This window comes from Lepeophtheirus salmonis, chromosome 1 (genome assembly GCF_016086655.4).
Source record: "Lepeophtheirus salmonis chromosome 1, UVic_Lsal_1.4, whole genome shotgun sequence".
NCBI lineage: Eukaryota > Metazoa > Arthropoda > Copepoda > Siphonostomatoida > Caligidae > Lepeophtheirus > Lepeophtheirus salmonis.
In genome coordinates this window covers 4,803,010-4,823,943 of record NC_052131.2, presented here as the reverse complement: position 1 = coordinate 4,823,943, position 20,934 = coordinate 4,803,010, and the positions used below count along the sequence as shown (strand labels likewise).

General features: G+C 32.7%; 1 protein-coding gene across 1 annotated transcript; it reads right to left on the bottom strand.

Annotated features, from left to right (window-relative positions):
• Positions 1–482: 482 nt before the first annotated feature.
• LOC121114491 (RING finger protein unkempt homolog) lies at positions 483–10,969 on the bottom strand. Its single transcript, XM_071887268.1, is given in 13 exon segments — positions 483–723; positions 789–987; positions 989–1,194; positions 1,258–1,541; positions 1,610–1,762; positions 1,829–2,015; positions 2,101–2,178; positions 2,263–2,396; positions 2,467–2,669; positions 2,923–3,336; positions 7,698–7,907; positions 9,075–9,234; positions 9,362–10,969. Coding segments are annotated over 12 exon segments (2,334 nt in total). The 5' UTR covers positions 9,203–9,234; positions 9,362–10,969; the 3' UTR covers positions 483–585.
• Between the last annotated feature and the right edge of the window lie 9,965 nt (positions 10,970–20,934).

The following is a 20,934-nucleotide window of genomic DNA, read 5'->3' as shown; positions in this document are numbered from 1 at the left end:
AAAATTCAATAATAAATTACCCAAAAGTAGTTAGATAGAGAGTAAAGGGGGGATATTTTAATTTTTTAATAATAATAATTTGCTTGTTATACAATTTTAACATCCTATTTAAAAAAAATACTATACATCATCATTATTCATTAATAAGTCCATAATTTCAATTTGTATAATAAGTGTAATAGCATTCCTTGAGATAATAATGTCTAGGAATAGCTATCATCTAAGAGAAGAAGAAGAAGAAGAAGAGTAATAAATTATATATATTGGTGGTTGTTGTTGTTGTATCGTTGACTCAATGCAGAAATACCATGCACTAAAAACATCCTTATTCCTCAGGTAATGTAATAACTGTATATATAAATAGGTAATATAGTAGTAGTAGTAGTAGTAATGCAATATGAGGAATAAAATGAATTAGAAATCAAGAGGCAGCATATTCATTTTTTTTTTTTTTTTTGTTTCTTTCCTTTCTTGATCAAGTATTTCTTTCTCTTTTTATATAAATATATCCTCAATAATTATTTTATTTAGTCAAATTGATTGAAAAATCAATTTGATCGTATTACTAGTATATTTTCGTCATCATTACTGTTGAGCAGCCATGGAGCCAAACATCGACTGTTGATTAGCAATTAGATTATTCAGTGACCAGTCATTCATTGTCGTATTCGGAGTAAAATTGTTCCAACTGTTGTTTGACTCAGACTGCTGTTTTTGTATAACCTAGATAGGAAAACATTTATGTAATTACAAACTAAAAGCATTCCAAAAATGTATATGCAAATTACATTTTCAACTTCTTTAAGATCTTTACGAAGGTTCCATTCCAGAGTTTTGAGAACTCCCATAGGAAGAACACGTAGTTCAGATACTCTAGCCAATGCGTGAAGGTAAGGCCCGCCAGAGAGTTGATCAACTTCCTTCCGCAGCTGATTCACTTTGACCATGGCATTGTCCTTCTCTTTAAGAGCCATGTCAGCTTTTCGTGGCCATGGACGTTTCTTGCTTCCATGCCTCACAAGCAGAGCGCGCCTGTTGAATACCTTCTTCCCAGGCAACTAGTTTATGTCTAGTTTGAGCTAATTCATCTTTCAGTCTACTTAATTCGACGTCTTTATTTGACTCGGAGCTCAAATCAGCAAACAAGCCCAATGAATTGCCATTCCTTTGTTGATTATTATTTATCAAACAGTTCTAGAAGGGGAAAAAAAGGTTTTATAATTAATGAGGCCATCAAAATCAAGTCTCTTAACGTACAGAGTCTTGCACATCATGACCGCTTGGACCGTTCATGTTACTAAAATTTTGCAAAAAGTTATTATGAAGAGGCGAGTTTCCAGATGGTGAAACATTAGAATCCCCGGGTATCATTACAGGGGCAGATCCATTTGTACCGAAAAGGTTCATACCAGCAGATAAAGAGTTGCCAGAACAATTACGAGATTTAACATCGTATCCTCCAATCTTTTCACTAAATCCTGAGGATTTGCGACTTTTTGAACAATCGAAGGGATCTAAATTGAGATCTTCTAATCCTGTTCCTTGAAATAGAATTAAATAATAGATTATACTGAAGCCATATACACAACATGATGAATTTCAAACTTACCGACTGAGTCAAGTGATTCGGACAAAGAGGGGAAATATCCAACTCCTGAATTTGAAAATGTGTTGGTCGTTGTGCCTGAAGATACGTTTCCCTTAGAAATCAAGCTCGCAATTTTTTGAGCTCTCTGCGCCTGAGACAGAGTAGGGTCATTATCTGAAATACAACATTTAAAATTAGGATTTTTATAGTTTTAAGAGTCAGTATTGTGAGGCGGCTTACCTATGGAGAACATGCCTCTACAAATTAAAGCATCACGGTTATCACCACCAGAGAGATATCTGTTTTTACTTTGTAAGACAGAAGGAGTAATTAATGCTGAATCAATGCTCGTGCTAAGAGATTTGGAGTCATTTGCTGAGGAAGGTTTCTCAATAGGACTAGCAACACCATTCTCCTCAAAAGGAGGCTAAAATACACATAATATTATATTAAAATTGTCATTTTATGATATAAAAAATAAATTTATTAATAAAGCAACAACATAGGCTTACTGTTATAGAACCGTTTCTCAACTGAGATCCAGGGGCACGATTTTGAAAAGACATTGTATTTAATTCATTTGACGACATCTGCAAAAAACGAGTCTTTATTAAATAATTAAATGAAGGAGTTGTAGACAAAAATATTCACAAATGATAAAAATTAAAACTCACATCCATTCTACCGACTGTGGCGTCTGTGTGATTTGTATCATTTTCATTACTAGGGAGCATTTGATGCAATATATCTCCCATCACAATACCTGCTGGATCAGGTGACGGACTTGACTCTAAACTCACTGCTTCTTCTGTTAATAATATAAATAAATAAAGTTAGTAACTATTTAATGAGAAGTAAAAGAAGCAAAAAGTACTTACGTTCAATATGAGCAAAAGCACAAAATGCACCTCTGGGGCAATAACTCGTGTTCTGAATATCATTACACTTCGTAGATTTGTAGATCTCGGGATGAAATTGTTGTTCAGTTCTAGTGTGACAGTATTGGCAGGAATCCCCTGACTCACAACCCACTGGATCTCCCCACTCATCCCCGCTTTTGACATTCGGACAAGGAGTTGATCTACAATCATGAATAAATGAATTAATCGTGAGTATATCTTGATAGTACATTTCATGTATGTACATAACGTAATTAAGCTGAGGGGATAGAAATGACGAATGAGTAAGCAGACGACTCTGATTGTGTAATATAAACATGATGCAATCACATTTATATGTACTATTATTATTTTACATCCATCACAAATAAATAATAATGATAATCTTAGCTAATACGTTTTTTTTTAAATATACATATGAAGGTTTACGCATACCTATATTTAAACTTTTTGGGACTTCTTCTCTTATCCTTGTTATTGTGATATTGTGGACAGGCATATCCTTGCCGACAGAGCCTGGGTGGTTTTTTACAAGGCTCAGTTTTATAATTAGCTAGAACGAAGGTGGTATCCAGCCATTTAGGATCATCATTAAGAAGGTTTCTTTCTTTATCTAATGAGTTTGGACCCACAAGCGACTCTCCTTCGCCATTTTCTATAGCTTGAAGTTCCCTAATATCATATACAGATTGTCTGAGATCATTTGCACCGTGAGCAAAGGCACAATGAGTCCCATTCTTCACGCAAAACCCTCGACTATCTGTATCATGAACACACATTCCTGTTTTGTAATACTTGAGGTGATAACGACGCTCGGTGTCTCCGGCTGTACGATGTAGATATACACATCTGAAATATAAATGAAATGAAAGTGAGTGACTTAATTAGTCTTACTTATATGTACAAAACATACATTTTATGCAAGCATTTTAAGAGTTTTAAAAGTATGTATATTGTACATAGGGGTAGTTGCCATCATTATTTTAGAAGTAAAGTAGAGAAGGAGAAGAAAAAAAAGTTTCATCATTCATAATGACTTGAAAAATAAAAATACATTCATCGACCTCTGAGATAATAATAATAATGATAAAACAAGCGTAAGCAAGTCATTATATCGTGTGTATGTAAGGCAGCAGCAAAGAAGTACATATATATATAATACATAGAAGAAAAAGTGAACCTTCTCTTCGTCAAACACGCTCCCCCTGATAACCTTCGAAAATGAGATTTTAATTTTCATTGTCAATGTTAGATACTACAACAACTACTACGAACATAGTATATATATATATTTTTTCTTCTTTTTAAGGATAACCATGCGTCATAATAGCAATAATAGACCGGATATCTGGTTAGTTAATTATGTATGTATATTATATATACATATTCGAAGGACAATTCAAAATGTCAAGAGTAGTACTCCATATGTATATGAAGTAATAGTGGAATTCAAAGTAACTAAGTACCCCCCTTTCAACCACGAGACGTAGGTAGATAGCTATATATCAATGCATGTATGAATGGGTACAAAATGAAGTGTTGTTTTTTGGGGGAACTTAGATGCTATAATATGTATTTGGATTACATAATACCCAGTTGATATTTTTAGTAATAGTAGTAACAACGTTAACAAGTATGATCAAAGCTGTTTATTGTTTTTCTTTCAAGTTTGTAGCACCACTCAAAATAAGAATAATAAAATAAATGCATACATTGCCCCCATTGGCAAGGTAGACGAGTATTTATTTATTATTATCATTTATAAGTTATGATGTAGTAGAAATAGTAAGTAGTACATAACATAACATAGTAAGTAGTATTTCGTTAAGGGCATTATTATTTGGAGATGAGAATTGAGAGTGAAACCCTCACTCCCTCCCTCCTCCTTCGTTCCTTTACTCAGAAGGCACAGAAATTATAACAGGTTTATAATATACCTCTATATACACATATATATACTTTGAAATGAGAAAATGAAAATATTATATATCTATCTATAGTTCATTTTACCCATTCTTCTCCTTCTGACCATAATCCCCGAATAAAATAACCACTCTCCCCCTCCTTAATAATAAGCATAATATCCAGCCAAATCAGGAGCGTGTAGCGTTTGCTTGCGCTCAACCTTGTCTTTAATTAAGGCCTTACATACATATATGTATACTATACAAATATATATCCATATAGAAGTGGTGGAAGAAATAAGTAAAGTAATAATCCCACCATTAAACAGATAACCTTCATCCTCACCATCAAAAAACATTATACTACAACAACAATATATATAATAGAGTAATACCTTCATATATGAGTTTAATTCGTTCTTGAACGGAGCTCGTAAGTCAAAACAATTTATCCAATAATTAATCATTTTTTTCACTGAAAGGGGTTTTCACAATTAGCTCCAAGTATCTCAAAATATTATCCATTATAGTTATAAAGTAAAGTTCATCATTTTTTGAGAGGGTAATTATGTTTGGGAATAACTGTTGTGTTATATGTTAAAATGCAACATTTTCTTATCTGTATTTACATACATTTACCAAATGTTCATATTATAAAGATATAAACCCCTCAGAGATTCTTTCTTCTCTTCTTCCTTAGCAACATAGGATGACTTATATTTATGTATATATATGAACATAAAGAGTGATCGTCGAAAGCTTTTCACCCCCTTCTTCCTCCCTCTTCTCTTTCTCTTTCTTTCTCTCTCTCTCTACTACTACTATTACTATTATGTTATAAACACCACTACTACCCTTTTAGCAGCTTTCCCCTTTTACAAAGAAGAATAGAAGCACATTTTTTCTACAACGTAGAAAATAAAGTAATAGTAGAACACATAGCAAAGAGTGAAACCCCACCCCACACCCCCTCTCTTTCTCATATATATACAAATATAAGGAGTTGGTGGCTATTTTCAATATGAGAGAAATTCATGGATGATCTTCTTTGTTCAAATATACATACATAAATATGTACAAGGAAACAAAGACACACTCATACTCACAAAGGGAAGAATACATACTTATATTTTATTTTAAAAAATCCTATTTTTTTTCTCTTCTTGGAATAGGAGTATATAATATATATTAGTCTGAAAGTGTGTATGTTATATGAACTGTATTTCTTTGTTTAGGAATATACATACATTGATGCATACATATGTAAAGGGGAATCAATCAACAGCAGCAGCAGTAATGGGGCACTGGCGGTATCTCTACAAATGCCCCTCTTTCCTCCCCCCCCCCTAAAAAATGATCCATTCATTTACTATTATTTTACTTATAATAAGGACGTATGGCAACAACTGATACATTTCTCTAAGAACATACATATGTATACATTCTCTTCGTTCCAAGTTAGTTTCATACACTACACTACTTCCGCAAATGCTGTGCACAAATAGATATAAGTGACGTCATGGAGAAGTCCTTGTACATGCAATTAAGTAGAAGGAGCAATGGCAGCATTTGTACAACAACTACTATTGCTGCTACAAGGTCCATACCCGACGTATGACATTGAACATCAAAGAGAGTTCAACAACCCTTTTCTTCTGAACAATATATACTATAAATGATATGTACAACATAAATACTTCGGGGACAGTAAAATAAAAAGAGAAAGAAGGGACAAATAAATCCTGCGTCTTAGTAATATCTATTATAAGAACAGAAAGACTCTTCTTTCTTTTCTTCTTCCCGTATGTGTTCTTTTTCTATAATATAGTAGATATTATGTACGCATACTATGTACCCCTTTCTTCCGTATTTTCTATGTATTTTGGTGAATAATCTCATATATAACTATGAATCAACCAAGTAACAGACAACAACTACAATAACGCACATTGATGTGCTTTCTAAGAAAACTTATATACAAAAAAACTTTAAAAAAATAGAAAGTTTCCCTCAACCCTCTCCCTCCCATACAGACACATGTTTGAGTATATTTCCTTTTTATACTACATTGATTAAGTAGTAAACATAATCAGAATAGTTACTACTAAACAAACACCTTCTATTTCTAAACTCTTCAAATTGTTTTCTAATTTGGAAGGAAACCTTGATATGTAGTATATAGAGGAGGAGGAGGCCATACACTAAGTCATGTATACAAACTCGCACCAACTTATTAATGGGTGTCGTTTTTTTATTATTGTTATTATTTTTAACCAAGGTTAAAAGACAAAGATCAGAAAACGTAAAAAAAAGGGAAAAAGTAGTTGGCCTTCTTTCTTCTCTCTCTTCCCCCTCCATGTCCTTACTCGAAGCATACTACATCTACTATTAATAATAATTGCTTGGATGGTTGGAAGAAGCACAAAGAGAGAATAATTGTTTATAATATCCATGTAAGATCAAACTGCTTTTTCCATTATTCATACAACTCCAAATAATAATGCAACCCTCTAATGGAAAATGCAAAAACTAGAGAAACGATAAGTTTCATGACGATGGTAGAGTATGGCAAATTAGGAACAAGACGTCGAGTCAGCAAATTGAATACACACATATATGTATATATTGGTCATAAATAAGAACTCTTTCGTTTTTGGTAATAAAATACTACTACTACTAAGGCAGTACACATCTCAGATTTCAGATTAATTTACTACATATTATTGTATGTATGTACATGGAGAGTTGATATTATTATTAATAATAATTATTATTAAAATATCAATAATCCTATGATGCGAGTTTAAAAATAAAATAAAATAAAAATAACTTGATCGTGTTAATCATTCATAATCACACCTTTTTATCAAATGCATCGTCGTGCTTCATCCTTCTATCCATCGTACAAGGGGGAAAGGGATTATTCAATAATAACATGTATTATTGTGTCCTTGATGGAAAAACTGCACTTTAATATTATTTTGATAGTGTCTGATACGTATATATATAATATAACTAGAACTCCTGTGATTTTTAAGCCTAGGGCGGCTTAACATTACACAAACACTCTAATTCAATAAGTATGATAATAAAAGGTACTATATCATCTATATCTCTATATATTATACAAAATATGCACTGCATATACATACAGGGCTTAGTATGTATGTATGTATATATTATCTTTCTCTCTTTCATGTTTTTTTTTTTTTTTTTCCTTATAATTTTTAAATGTACGATTTCATGTAACGTGGCAAAAAAGAAGTAAAAAATACCAAATAGTAAACAAAACAAAATGAATCTTACTCGTCTCCGTCGGGACATATCCCTGTTGTTTCGTCATATTTGGTACAGTAGATATCAGCATTATAGTTAAATGTTCCATCTTTTCTTCGAAGACTCCGTCTTCGTTTTTGATTCTGGAAGTGCCAATGGAAGCAGGTAAAAGGACGATGTTGTTGGCATTTGTGCTGAAGAAATAGAGGGCATTGCTCTACTCGGAATTCCTTTAAGTATCTGAAAGAGAAGAAGAGGAAAAAAATATTTAAAAAATTGCAGTGTCATAAAGGGATATGAAACAACGGACAAAATAAGGATAACAAAAACATTTGTATCAAGTCTCCCTCATGAGGAAATACTTATGAAACAAACCAATGGGTGTTATGACCTAGTAAGCTCTCTATTAATATAAATAATAATATACTAATATTCAAGGACGTATATTCACTCCCCCCCCATAACAAAATAAAATGCATCCCTCCACTCAAAAAAGAAAGAAGGAAGGAAGAAAGGAAAGAAGGAAATCAAAGTATAGAAAGAATGCTTATGAATGATGATGTAGTATGTACTTGTAATGAAAGACGAGCTCAATTTGGGATTGGAAGTGGTGAGTAGTTGGGGAATTCTTAATGGAAGACGTGGTGGAAGATGAGGAAGAATTGGATGAGGATAAGGACGTCGAAGTAGAAGAAGAGATAGAAATAACAATTTCACCAGGCATAATACTCCTAAAAGACTATCCCCACGACTCAACTCAATCACTACTACTACTACTAAATAGATTTGTACTAAGAAGAAGAAATGAACAACGGAACAACGACCCCGCACTAAGTAGTTTGAAGAAGAGGAGCGCTCTTAAGGACACTTTTCAGGTGAATCGGCGGCGGCTGCCCTCCCACTTGTTTTTTCTCTTACACACACTTACGCTATCGTACCAGCGGCAGAATATGACCTTTAGTCCTAAGGACATCTACCATGTTCACTATTCATAATACCAATGTACCTTCTACGGCTTTGTTGGAGTGAGGAGAGGGATCTCTCAATTCTCATCCATCCCCAGTCAAGAGGGGGAACGAGCATCTGCGAGGTGTGACGTCATTAGTGGCTTGTTCCGTCACTAGAAGCAAGTACTTATAACTATGTACTCATCACCAGCCCCCATGGAATATATTCTACATAGTTTTGCAAGTTAAGTGATTTAAAAAAGGGGAAGAGAAGAAGAAGAAGAAGGAGGAAGGGAAAACAAGAACTTAAGCTCAAGAAGGAAAGAGAAATAACTAAATAAAAAGGAAGAAGAGCGAGTAGTGAGCTGAGGGGGAGAGGCCCTCCAAAAGGTGCCGTATCCAGTAGTACTATTCACTATGATTGATTCCTCACTAGTTGTAACATAAGAATTAGACTTACTTCTCCAACATTTCTTCCTTGTTTGATGAAGAGGAGGATGAAATGCTATTTGCATTCGTGGAGGAAGGGGACGATGTCGCCGCTCCATTGGATTTGTATACACCGCTAGATCCTCTATACGGCGCCATATTTATTTATAATTATTGCAATTTGTTAATTCCTGTAAAAAACAGGGAAGGGATTATTAAATGTATATTCATTTATTTATGGTATTTGTTTAGAATATTTATGAGTCATTATTCTGACGGAATAATCCATTATTTATTGTGTAACTTATGATTATTTACCTAATTTTATAAACGATTTTTGAATCGACTATTAATACTATAAAGAGAGATAAATCTTTATAATTCCAAGGACTACGTTGACACTATTGTAGATTTATCACACGACCACAACAACACCGCCAACTAAACACGTCGCACTATTCAACACAATGAGCAACACTTTAAAAAACTAAGGACAAATGTTCGGGATTGTTGCTGCAGCTGAATCTTTAGTTATACGCTATAGGCCGATTCACTACTATTATGTATTTAATTATTTAAGTGCTAATTCTTGTTCTAATATAAATATTATTAGAGGTTTTTATGGTAAAGTCCAGTATTTTTTTGGGGGACATAGAACCGCACTTCCCGCCATTGCACATTGAACTGATTAAAACAACTCGATGTATGTATTTTTCTGCTTCTTTTTCTTATTTTTGTTGAAAATGTATGTATGTATGTATGAGTCGACGGAGTCTCTATTATACCAAATACAACATACACACTAAAAAAGAAGGAAAAGAAAAAAATCCCCCCCCCACGTGTACCAGCCATTTTGGCCTTCTTCCCTCTTTTTGCCTCTTTTATGCTGTACACACTAGAGTCTACACTTACACACAATGCTGCTTCCCCCTACTCCTCCTCCTTTTTTTTTACACACGCATACAGCATACTGCTGCTCTACACATACTTTAATTTTTATTGTTGCCGGTCTAAGCGCAGCAGTTTCTTTATACAAGGGATTCACGATTTATTAATTCTTTTTTTGCTTTACAATGAAATACAAATTCCTAGTCATAAAAAAATATTAACCGCTTTCAAATATGTATCCAGCTATAGTTCATAAGTAACCATGGAGAATACTTAATATTGGAAAATAGGCGAGTTCTAAGGAAAACATGCATGCATTTTTTGACCTCATGTCTATTAATGATGAGTTCGACCCGGGAGGGTTACGTAACACTAGGGGAGGGTAGTCTTTCAAGCATTTTATTTGTAGTCGTAGAATCTTATTGTTACAGCTAAGCAAAAAAGGAATGGCAAGGATTTAGTCTCGTACTTGCCGGTACTCTTTTTGTAATTTTGTATACCCCTCCTCCGTGTGTAAAAAGACAGCGTGCGCGCACGTAAGGCACAACCCCAAATCGGGCCCCTTACTTAGTAGTAAAGGAGGGAACACGCCGGACTCTGCGTACTAAACTACACCTTGCAACGAACGAGGAGACAGCAGCAGCAGATGATGATGGTGATGAAAATTACTGCGTAGTATTTTTATGTTCGACGTTGTATAGAGAAAGGAATCTGCGCGGGAATTATTATTAACTATGTAAATTGTTAGATGTAGTAGTAGTAGTAAGAAATAATACAAAATAAAAAGAGGGAGATAGATAGGAAGAAAGAGAAAAGTACATTCGACTTTCTAGAGCGAGTGAAAGGGAAATGACGTCATTCAGGCGTTGACGCTAATTTGTTGCAGTCGGTTGTTTCGTTCTTATGTTGTTATTTTGGAGATTGTATGTATATATGCGTGTTTGATTCTCTTGGAGATCTTTGTTGTTTGTGAATATACTACCTACTACACTAGTAACTGAGAAGAGCGGCAAGGAAGAAAGGACCAATTCTGACTCTTAAGTTATAACTTTCCCCTTTCATTCATAAAAAGAAAGGAACAATTTATTTTATATATCTCTCTTACTCTTTACTGCTCGCTCATGGGCCCCTAGGAGTTCAACGTCTCCTTCTTTTCTTTGTCTGATATTCCTAAATGAAATAATAATATAATGGGCCATTTGTTGCAGGCCTTATAATATCAATGTTGTAAATAAGGAGAGGAATAAACGATTCACGTATATATACCGACGTATGTGTTTGATACTATGAAAAAAAGTTACATGGAGAAGGAAGTGCATTGACTTACATGCATTGTGGAGGAGGATTTGCTTTCTCTCTCTCGACTTTCTAATGTATAATATTATTTTTTCCCCATCATACTTTCTTTATTAGTTATACATATTCTGAAGATTATTTGGGTATTTTTAAGATGAGTGAGTCAGAGAGAGAGAGAGTACTCATATTTTACATACTTAAAAAACTAATGCATAAAAGAACTGAAATATATATAAAATTATATATACGACGCAAAAAGAGGGGGAACGACCAGGCGACTCCAATGCGTAAAAGAAATCATCAAGCAGAAGGCATTTGAATTATTATTATAGTTCCTTCCTTATTATATTTTACTCTGTTTTGCTTCATTTTTCCAGCTGCTATCAATTCAGTAATGTTTTATCTGTGTTTACATACGCGTTGACGCACAAGACAGTGTTGGGTACATAAAAATTGCATATCAAGTCTACGCGAGAACACAACAACGTTCCCTCTCTCTTTTCTGCGTTGCATCCATTCTTCAATAATGGACAATGACTTTTCATATGAATACACTATAGTTTGGAAAGAATGCTATATAATATGCGCTGCGCAATTTAGGACTTGAAAGTAGTTATTACTTTTATTGTATGCAATACAATTCGTAATGTGTACATCTCATAACGTCATATAGTTTAAACTTTTTAACAACGTGCATACAAATTAATTGTATAATTATCAATAATATTGGAAAATTATCGAAATCTTCGTGAGCATACGTTAAAAAGTATATTCTGATAACTTAGGGGATATTAGTGTTTGTATTAATTATTTCTCCCTATTTTAAAGATGCGAACGTATTATCAAGCAAAGGTGATCTCTGACAGTAGATATTATGTTGTCCACGAGAGTTTGCAACTTATACTTTTATTATTTACACTCTCGAGTATTTAGACAATTTTCACATTCCTAATTTAATTATCAACTCTATTTAAAATCAGTTTGTGAATGTGTAAGGGATATAATCATCAATAGAGATTCAAAAAAAAGCAAAGGATCTGTAATATGTATGCAAACCCATAAGAAAGTAGATGGTTACTACTAATGTTGTGTGGGTTCTTTTCGGCCCATTCCAGTCTTAGAACCAATCCTATTGATCTTTGGGACTGTGCCTTAGGACTACCAGTACTAGAAGTGATACAATAAAGAAAAGATCAAGTTGAGTGACGTTGTCTAGGACCTACTAATTCTTACATTCCTAAAGTTACAACATGTATTTACATTAAAAAGGAAGTTTGCAAATATTTGTATTTTGCGCTTATTTTAATCTATCAGCTACAAAACTTCTACAACATACTTATACGCCTTCCTTCACTTTCTCCCTTCTTCCCTCTTTGTACGTACATATAAGAACCCTGCTGATGTAAAAAAAAAAAAAAAAAAACGACATATGCAATATTACAAATGTATTTCCGTACATATTCCGACTCTCACTTTCGTGAAAAAGATAGGGGAAGGGCTCTTGTACGCAGAAAATATCTATATAAATACTAATTTATTCATTATAATTAATTAATGTTATTTTGGATAGATGTGGATCTGTGCAAACTAAAATCCCCCTATTCCACACACGCACAGCCCTGAAAAAATGGATGTTGAACTCAACGAACATATCTTATACATATCCCCTATGTCAACTCAACTCCGGCCCGCGGATCAATCAATACATTAAAATTTATTAATTAAATAGTTAAATTTCTGTTTTATTTATTATCTAAGTCCAGGACGATCATAAACCCTGGCCAATTGAAATAATTTTCGAAAAATTTCTGGTTTTGAAAGAAAAAAGAAGGATAATTTTGTAAAGGATTTATTTTCTAAAAAAAACGTCATTCCGCATATTATGCTGCGGAGCCCAAATTTTGAATTTTTTAAATTTCTTCTTAAATATATATATATGTATGAAAATAATCATAATCCTGCGGACGTTCCTGATAATGGAAGACTTACTACTTCATCTACAGTTAGTAGGAGAAGACGAAAATATTAAGAATAAATACAAATTAAAATAGTTAAATAATAGTGCAAGGTAATTTTTATTTAGTTAAATCTAGATTTATTAAACAAGCTCAGGTATACTATTCATTTTCGTCACAGACAGTTTTTGATATTATAAATTAATAACACTATACTGTTGAATGCAATAAAGCGTCATATGAGTACCATATGGATTCACGTTTATTATTGTTATTTAATTCCCCCCCCCCCTAACCCTGGTCCCAAGTATTGTCAAGCGTTGACCGCTCAGCAGTTAGAGAAAGGTTGGGAACCACTGCACTATTTAATATTTGAGTTCTATACAGACTTATTCTAGGGGAGTTGTTAGGTGAACTTGCTCCAGGCTCCAATCTTCCTAAAAATTAGTTTATATTTTGAAAAAAAATAAATAAACATAATTAGAGCTCATATTTAGAGGCTTCTGCATGAGGTAGGCAGGGGGGGGGGAGCTACCCCCTTCCCCCAAATCAAGGACTTTTTGCTTGTTACTAGACAACTTTTTGGTCAGGATGAAAAAAAATTATATGAAAAAGAGAAAATAGTTAAAAAACTACGGATTTTTGAATTTTTTTCCAAAAATTTAATTTTTTAATTTAATTTTCTATGAATTTTAGAAATTTTTTTCTCAAATAAAATATTAGAAATTATTTGTGAATTGTTATGGAGTTTTAGATTTTTTTTTTCAAAAAAAAAAAACTAATCCCCCCCCCCTTCCTACAAATATAATCTGGGGGACACCCCATTCAATTTTTTTAAAAATAAAAACAAGAATTACAAGTTATTTCTTCTGAAACAACAAGATTCGAAATGTTTCTCCGAAAAAAATCGAAACTAAATTCAAATCTAACAAAAGGAACGAAAACAAAACAGCACATTTATCATTAACCTAGACCAAGTGCAGGTAAAAAATCTGAAAATTTTATGTTGTAATAAATATTTTTCTTATTTTATAAAGCACAAGCCTTTCATTTTTTTTAAATGCCTAAATTTTAGAAGAAAATCATATTATTCAGCTGCCTTTTTAATATACATTTTAAAAGATTTACCAAACGAGCTTTTTATAAGCAGAAAGGTTATATTTTAATTCGGAATGATCTTTATTACTGTGCACCTCATTCATTCAATGACATTTTTAGAAGTGAAAATTCCTTTCCTCTTTTTTTTTTAAAGATAAACTTATAATTCCTTCAATCAAGCGCAATGCCTATTGTGGCTTAAGGCCTACTCAGTGCTTTCACAGGCCTTTTTATTTGGTTGTTGTTATTTTTGGTTCAACTAAGGATGAGGTCGTTGCATTTTTCTTTAGTTTATCTATTTATTTATGTTTCTATCCACTTTTCCAGACAATCGATTTTATCAACTGCTTACATATTATTATGTAGAATATATGTACATTGTATATTCTCTATGGGCCTTTCTCTTTAATATTTATCGAAGAGGAAAAAAAATAGAGACATACTTAGAAGTCATTGACTGCTACATACATACCTTTCTCTCTCTATCTCTTTCTCTCAGCAATTCCTCCTACTTTTCTACAAAACACACGGTAGAAGTATAGATTCATCATTCATAAAGAACGTGCAATACTGTACATACATACAACATACATATTAGTGATGGGACAATGAATGAGAATAGGGATTTTTTTTTCTGGAATCGGGATCGGGAAAATATTGTTTAATTTGCAATTTCTATTTGTTATTGGTACATAAATATATTTATTTTTGTTGATGGCCACGAGGGCATTTAATTTGATTCAACAATTTTCTAATACAGATTACAGAGATATAACAATTTAACAAATAAAATATGTCATTAAAAAAAATAAAAAAAACCGATCACTCTAATCACCATTGGTAACCATGTACAACAATACAAATTTATCCATCCAAAGTCATTAAATGCAATCTTAATATAGGTAAAAAGCCATCAAAGTTATCGTCTCTTGTATTGCAGAATTTGTGTATTATATACTGTGCCTTTGGAATTATTGCGTCGATTTTTCCGTCGTTTGCTGTTGATAAAACAAAAAACATTTTTCGAAAGTTTGAGAGCAAATCCCTCTTCAATGATGATTTGTACGCCGCTGTTGATTTATGTTAATTTGCTGCATTCCCAGAGTATGTGGTCGGTTGTTTCACTTGTTAAACCGCAGAAAAAACAATCTGCTCACTCGTCTTTGTAGTATTTCCCGGGCCGTTTCAAGAGTACCCGAAGGTACTCTGTACTTAAACCATTTCTCAGGAGCGGTTAGATAATTTTAATTTGCAATTTCCATTCCTATTTGTTATTGGTATATAAATATTTATTACTTTTCTAAGTTAATAAAAAAATAGCCCCTCTCCCCCCATGAAGGAGTTTTTGTTTTTTACTAAAAAATTTAATATTTGAAATTTTAGTGAAGTTTTCAAATTTTTTTCCCAAAAAATTAATTTCATGTGAACTTTTTTCAAAAAATTTTTTATAAGAAATATAATTTTTGATTTTTTTCCCAAAAAATTAATTTCATGTGAACTTTTTTCAAAAAATTTTTTATAAGAAATATAATTTTTGAAATTTTTTTGAGAACAACTCTGGATTTTTTGTAAGCAGCTGCAGATTTTGGAATTTTTTTCCAAAAAAATTCATTTGTTGAGAAAATCCATGAACTTTTGAAAAAAATTTCTAAAAAAAATAATTTTTTGTGAATAGTTGGGTATTTAAAAAAAAAAAAAGTTAAATATCAAATTTGAAAAATGTAATTTTTGAAATATTTTTCCAAAAAATTTAATTTTTCAATTTCTTTTCAAAATAATTCATAAAAACCAATGCCCCCTTATAATCTAATCCTGTGGACGCCCCTGATAGCAGAATTTTATTTTTTAACTAATATTTAAAATATTAAAGAATTGGCATCGGGATTTATTTGGCCTCGTCCCATCACTAATACATATTTACATGTATGTATCTTGAAGGAGGGGAAATGCGAGGGATGTCTAAACTCTCATAATAATTATTCCCAAGTATGTTGCCGCTGAAATGCTAAAAGTACTACTTCTTAGCTATTATATGATGCCTACTACAATTGTATTAATAGTCAATATATTAGGTGAGAATAAGTCGTTATATTACGATGTAGAGGTACATTGTTTGTTTTTTCTGTCTACTCCGTGCCAACCTATGTCAATATTAGCTGTTTGTGTTCCTGATGTATTTATATCTCCTTGCGTATTATAGATATAGGTTACGAAAATGGAAAATCAAGCTCATTTTGTAATTACAATCTGAACATGATTTTTTACTTTCCAAAGCTGTTATCATTATTCTTGACGAGAAAAATATATATGTATATATATAAAGTAATCCCTAGTCATAAAAGACGAAGAGTAACGATCAAAACCGTTGTGGATCCTTTCTATATCATTGATTGATACGCAAGGGACTTTTTTCACTTATCTCAGGACTGATTGCTGTTTTTCTAATAAAACGAAATTAAAGCTAATCTACTCCTCCAAACCAAGGTGAATAGAAATACAAGGTTATATTAAAACGCGTGTACAACCAATGTTTGACTTCCACCACGCTTTTAACATTGACGTCATAGTAGAAGAGTGGTTGCGTGTTTCGTCAAAATCTGTTTTTCTGGCCGTGCTGTCGGTACGATATATTAAGTTGAAAATTATAGCAATAGTGACGTCATAGACTATGAACGGTTGCGTGTTTTATCAAAATCTGCCTGTCCTACACAGTAGTCTGTTGGATACATCAGATTGAAAATTCTAGCAAGCCCGATTTCATGATGGTATAACCTTGTATTTCTATTAATCTTGCTCACAACCCTCTTCAAATTATCAGGGAAGCCCATGTTAATAATGGACTTTTTGATTTTTTATAACATAACTGGTTGGTCATATTATTTGAATCTATGATTATATACAGGACAAAATAATTTATATCTTAATTAATAAAAATGTTTATAGTAGCACTTTTTGAAAAAGACCAAAGCAAACATTTCGCTTTATTTTTTTAAATTGTACTCCTATAAACTTTTTTATTAATTAAAATGTAATATTGTTTCTAGGCTAAATGATTAATTATATATGTACTATGTAGTTGTTTATGTAATTCTTATTAAATAATTATGTAAGAAGTACTACTTTTAATTGATAATGTTTACAGGCTCGTAAACATTCCGCTATTTTGGCGTTCCGTTACCTTGATAACTTGATAGGTTGCCCCGTGGCATAGAAAATACAGGCAAATTTAAGTGTGCCGTTCGTTCAGGGGTGCCATAATGGGTGCAAAGAAAAAAAAAGGGGGACCCCTAACCTAACTTGACTTTCGGGCCGGGCTCAATATTTTCAAAATTATATTTGGCACAAGTTGTGCCATTAAAAATAGGGTCTGGTACGTCTTTAATTGTCAGGCCCAGTTGGGATAGATATTTTTATATTCTGGCTGATTTTTTTTTTGGAGAGGCATCTGATTGGTATTTAATTGCTTTGCCGATTTTTTCAAAAGTTTGTAAATTCTTCCTCTGAATTCATCTCTGATATATCATCCACTGTGGTCTTAGTTTGTCTATAGTGTTGACCTCTCCAGACAGGTGGGTTCTGTTTTTTTTATTATTATTTATTCTAAGAGACATTAATGCAAGACTTTTGGGGTAGAAGGGGGGAGGGATGCTTGCCATGTGAGAGGATAAAATTAATCTTGAATCACTTGCCTATATTTTGACTACGACTCAACCTGAGTGCACTGCTCCGGCCAGTTAATAACTCCATTTCATTTGCATGAAAATAATAAGTGCATATCAACGGTATACACTATTCATATATTCGTGCAGTTGTAATAGTTTTATTTTGTAACTTGTCTACAGTTAGCTTTTTGTACATAGTTCAATTTTATATTTTACATTGGCTATGGATGTTACATTTTGTAATTATTTATTATATTATTAGAGGTATTTGTGTTTTCTCAGAATATAATAAATGTCTAAAGCAATTAATATATTCAGCTTTATGTCAGTATAATATTGAATATACATATTAATGGCTAAAATTTTGCATAGGGCGCCAACTTGATTTGAATTGGCCCTGTTGGATTTGCATTGTTGATCACAATACCAAATAAATGAAGCTTAAACACAAGAACCAAGAGGATGGAGAAGCGTCAAACGTCATCCATTCCACTTTATTTTTATTTTTCAACTGGCTTTGCCTGAGCCCCACTAATAAGTAACTGAATCTAACTAACTCGAAGATAAAGCTATAAAATCGACTAGATTATGTAATCAAAGACTCACATTTACAATAATAAATCCTCCACGGCTTGCTAGGCCCATTCATCAAACTGTGTATGCTGCCGGGCCTTAAAAACATATGTCTCTCTCTAACTTTATTATGAAATTATTTGTAGGCAACTTTCCAAATATATGACGGTTTGATTTCATAGTTTTTTGGAGCTACAGTAAATTTATTACTTTGGATTGGAGTTCTAAATGAAAAATTTAAATTTAAGTGTCAATTATATATAAAACCTTCCCCAAAAATAGAGCAAATAAAGTATGTATGTTATAAAATGCATGGGAAGATATTCGTATATTCAATTTTCCTACACCAAAGTCTGTGATCTAATAAAATATGATATTTCAATAAAACAACACAACTTTCTAAAACATGAAGAGAATTGAGTTAAATTTTCAGGAATGACAGAATATAGTATAGTGGGAAAGTTGATATTTTTAAATACATGCAATTGAATTGTATAATTTGAAATTCGAGTATATGAATATCTTCCCACACTCTCCAAACAATTAATGATAGATATTGATCAAAAAAAAGATGTTAAAAATTAAGACAAAGTACTTTCATATTACGCAACAAACTTTCATTGAAGAAGAAACCGAAAAAAGGTCGAAAATCAGTTATAAGTTAGGTTAATTGTTGATAATTGTGTACAACTTAAAGGGAGCTAACTTATTAGATCGGATCATTTGACAAAAAATACAATATCTGTTTTTGTGTGAGCATGGTAACGCCGTGAAATAACAAGAAAAAGTTATATAATGGAAAAGGACATAAAGTGATAAAGTGACGTCATTTGTGCAATCACAATAAGCTTCATTTTGCGTGGGAAAAGATTTTAAATAGACCATGAATTTGATTTATTTCTTTGGTCATGACTAAGATTTACAACTATGGGTACCTTAGAGGTCCATTGAAATCTGAACACTTACTAATTCACTAATTAATTAAGGTTGAGAGTTTGTATTTGTGGATTCATATTTGCAAATTTGCAAAAGTAGAATTAAATTAAAGGTAAATGTAGAACTTTTTCCTATACAAGTGTAAGGTTTTATTATTGCCTCATCATTAAAGAGATTATCCAGATATTTATTATTTGGGGAAATCATGAAGCAAAGCAAGAAGTTTCAATGTTTTTCAATATGACAAATATTTCTTGTAAATTTTCAAAGGAAATTGAAAGTGAGAAATGGCTGGGTATGTGATTTTTGAATAGATAAATGAATTAAACACAAAAACTACGAGGTAAGGGTATATTTGCTCATGAAATGTGTACATTTCATGAAGTGAAAACCTTCCAAAGGAAGCTTAATTTGTTTGCCAAGCAGTTGAAATAGCAAAACATTCTTCATTTCCCACTTTTGAAAACACTGACTGTCTTCCCACAAGAATTGTCAGTGGATTTGTTGACTTCAAAGGAATGAAAGATCAATTCAATTTACGTAGCTTGCGAGCTAAAAAAAAAGATCCTATTTCCATCAGAATATTACACGTGCATCATGTAATGCTGATAGGAAACAACTCACAAATGATATTCATTCAGCACAAACTGTATTGTTTAAATAGCTTATAAAAGTGATAATATTAGTATTTCGACTCATCTTCTATTAGGTGGCACTATGGATAAGTTGAATGAAGAGGTAGGAAGAACGAAGGTGGATCGTGTACTTTATTCTATAATCTTCTAGGACACACTGACTATAAAACTGTCTACAGATTAAAATAAAGTGACAAGGTAGACAAATGTTAAAACAGAGGTAAAGCTGGGATATAGAATCCGTCTAGATCTACTAGACATAAATGTAAATACCATACATGACACAAGTCACAAATGTTCCATATTTGAAATGTATATTATTTCTGAAGTAGTATGAGATGTGAGCAATCAATGCGAGGTAAATAAAATCATAAAGTTAGGAACATATTTGGTTATATCAAATCAAGAGCAATTACATGATCATAAACAGTATATACATATTTATTTTTATCATTCTTTTGCTTCCTTAGAGATACAAAACAAAAGAAACTTGAGCTCTCTAGATTATGTACAAGTCGAGAAAATGACAATTGAAAGTGATGGAGGAATTTCCATTTGCGAACTCCAAGTAGTGAGGCGTCTCCAGGATCACCATCTACGCCGTCGGCAATTTCGAAACGTTAGAGAGGAAGAAGGGCTCTGTCAAAAAGGTAAAACTGGACTCGGATGACTTAAAGAGAACAGACCAGGACAATCACGTCAAATCAATGTCGGCCCATTCAAGAGATCCCGGGATTTCACACCAGACTGTACAGCGAGCTATCAAAAAAGTGGGTGGAAAGAACCTTGTGAGGGTGAAGAGGCCACTGTTGACACCAGCAATGAATGAACCCCATCTTCTCCGTTGC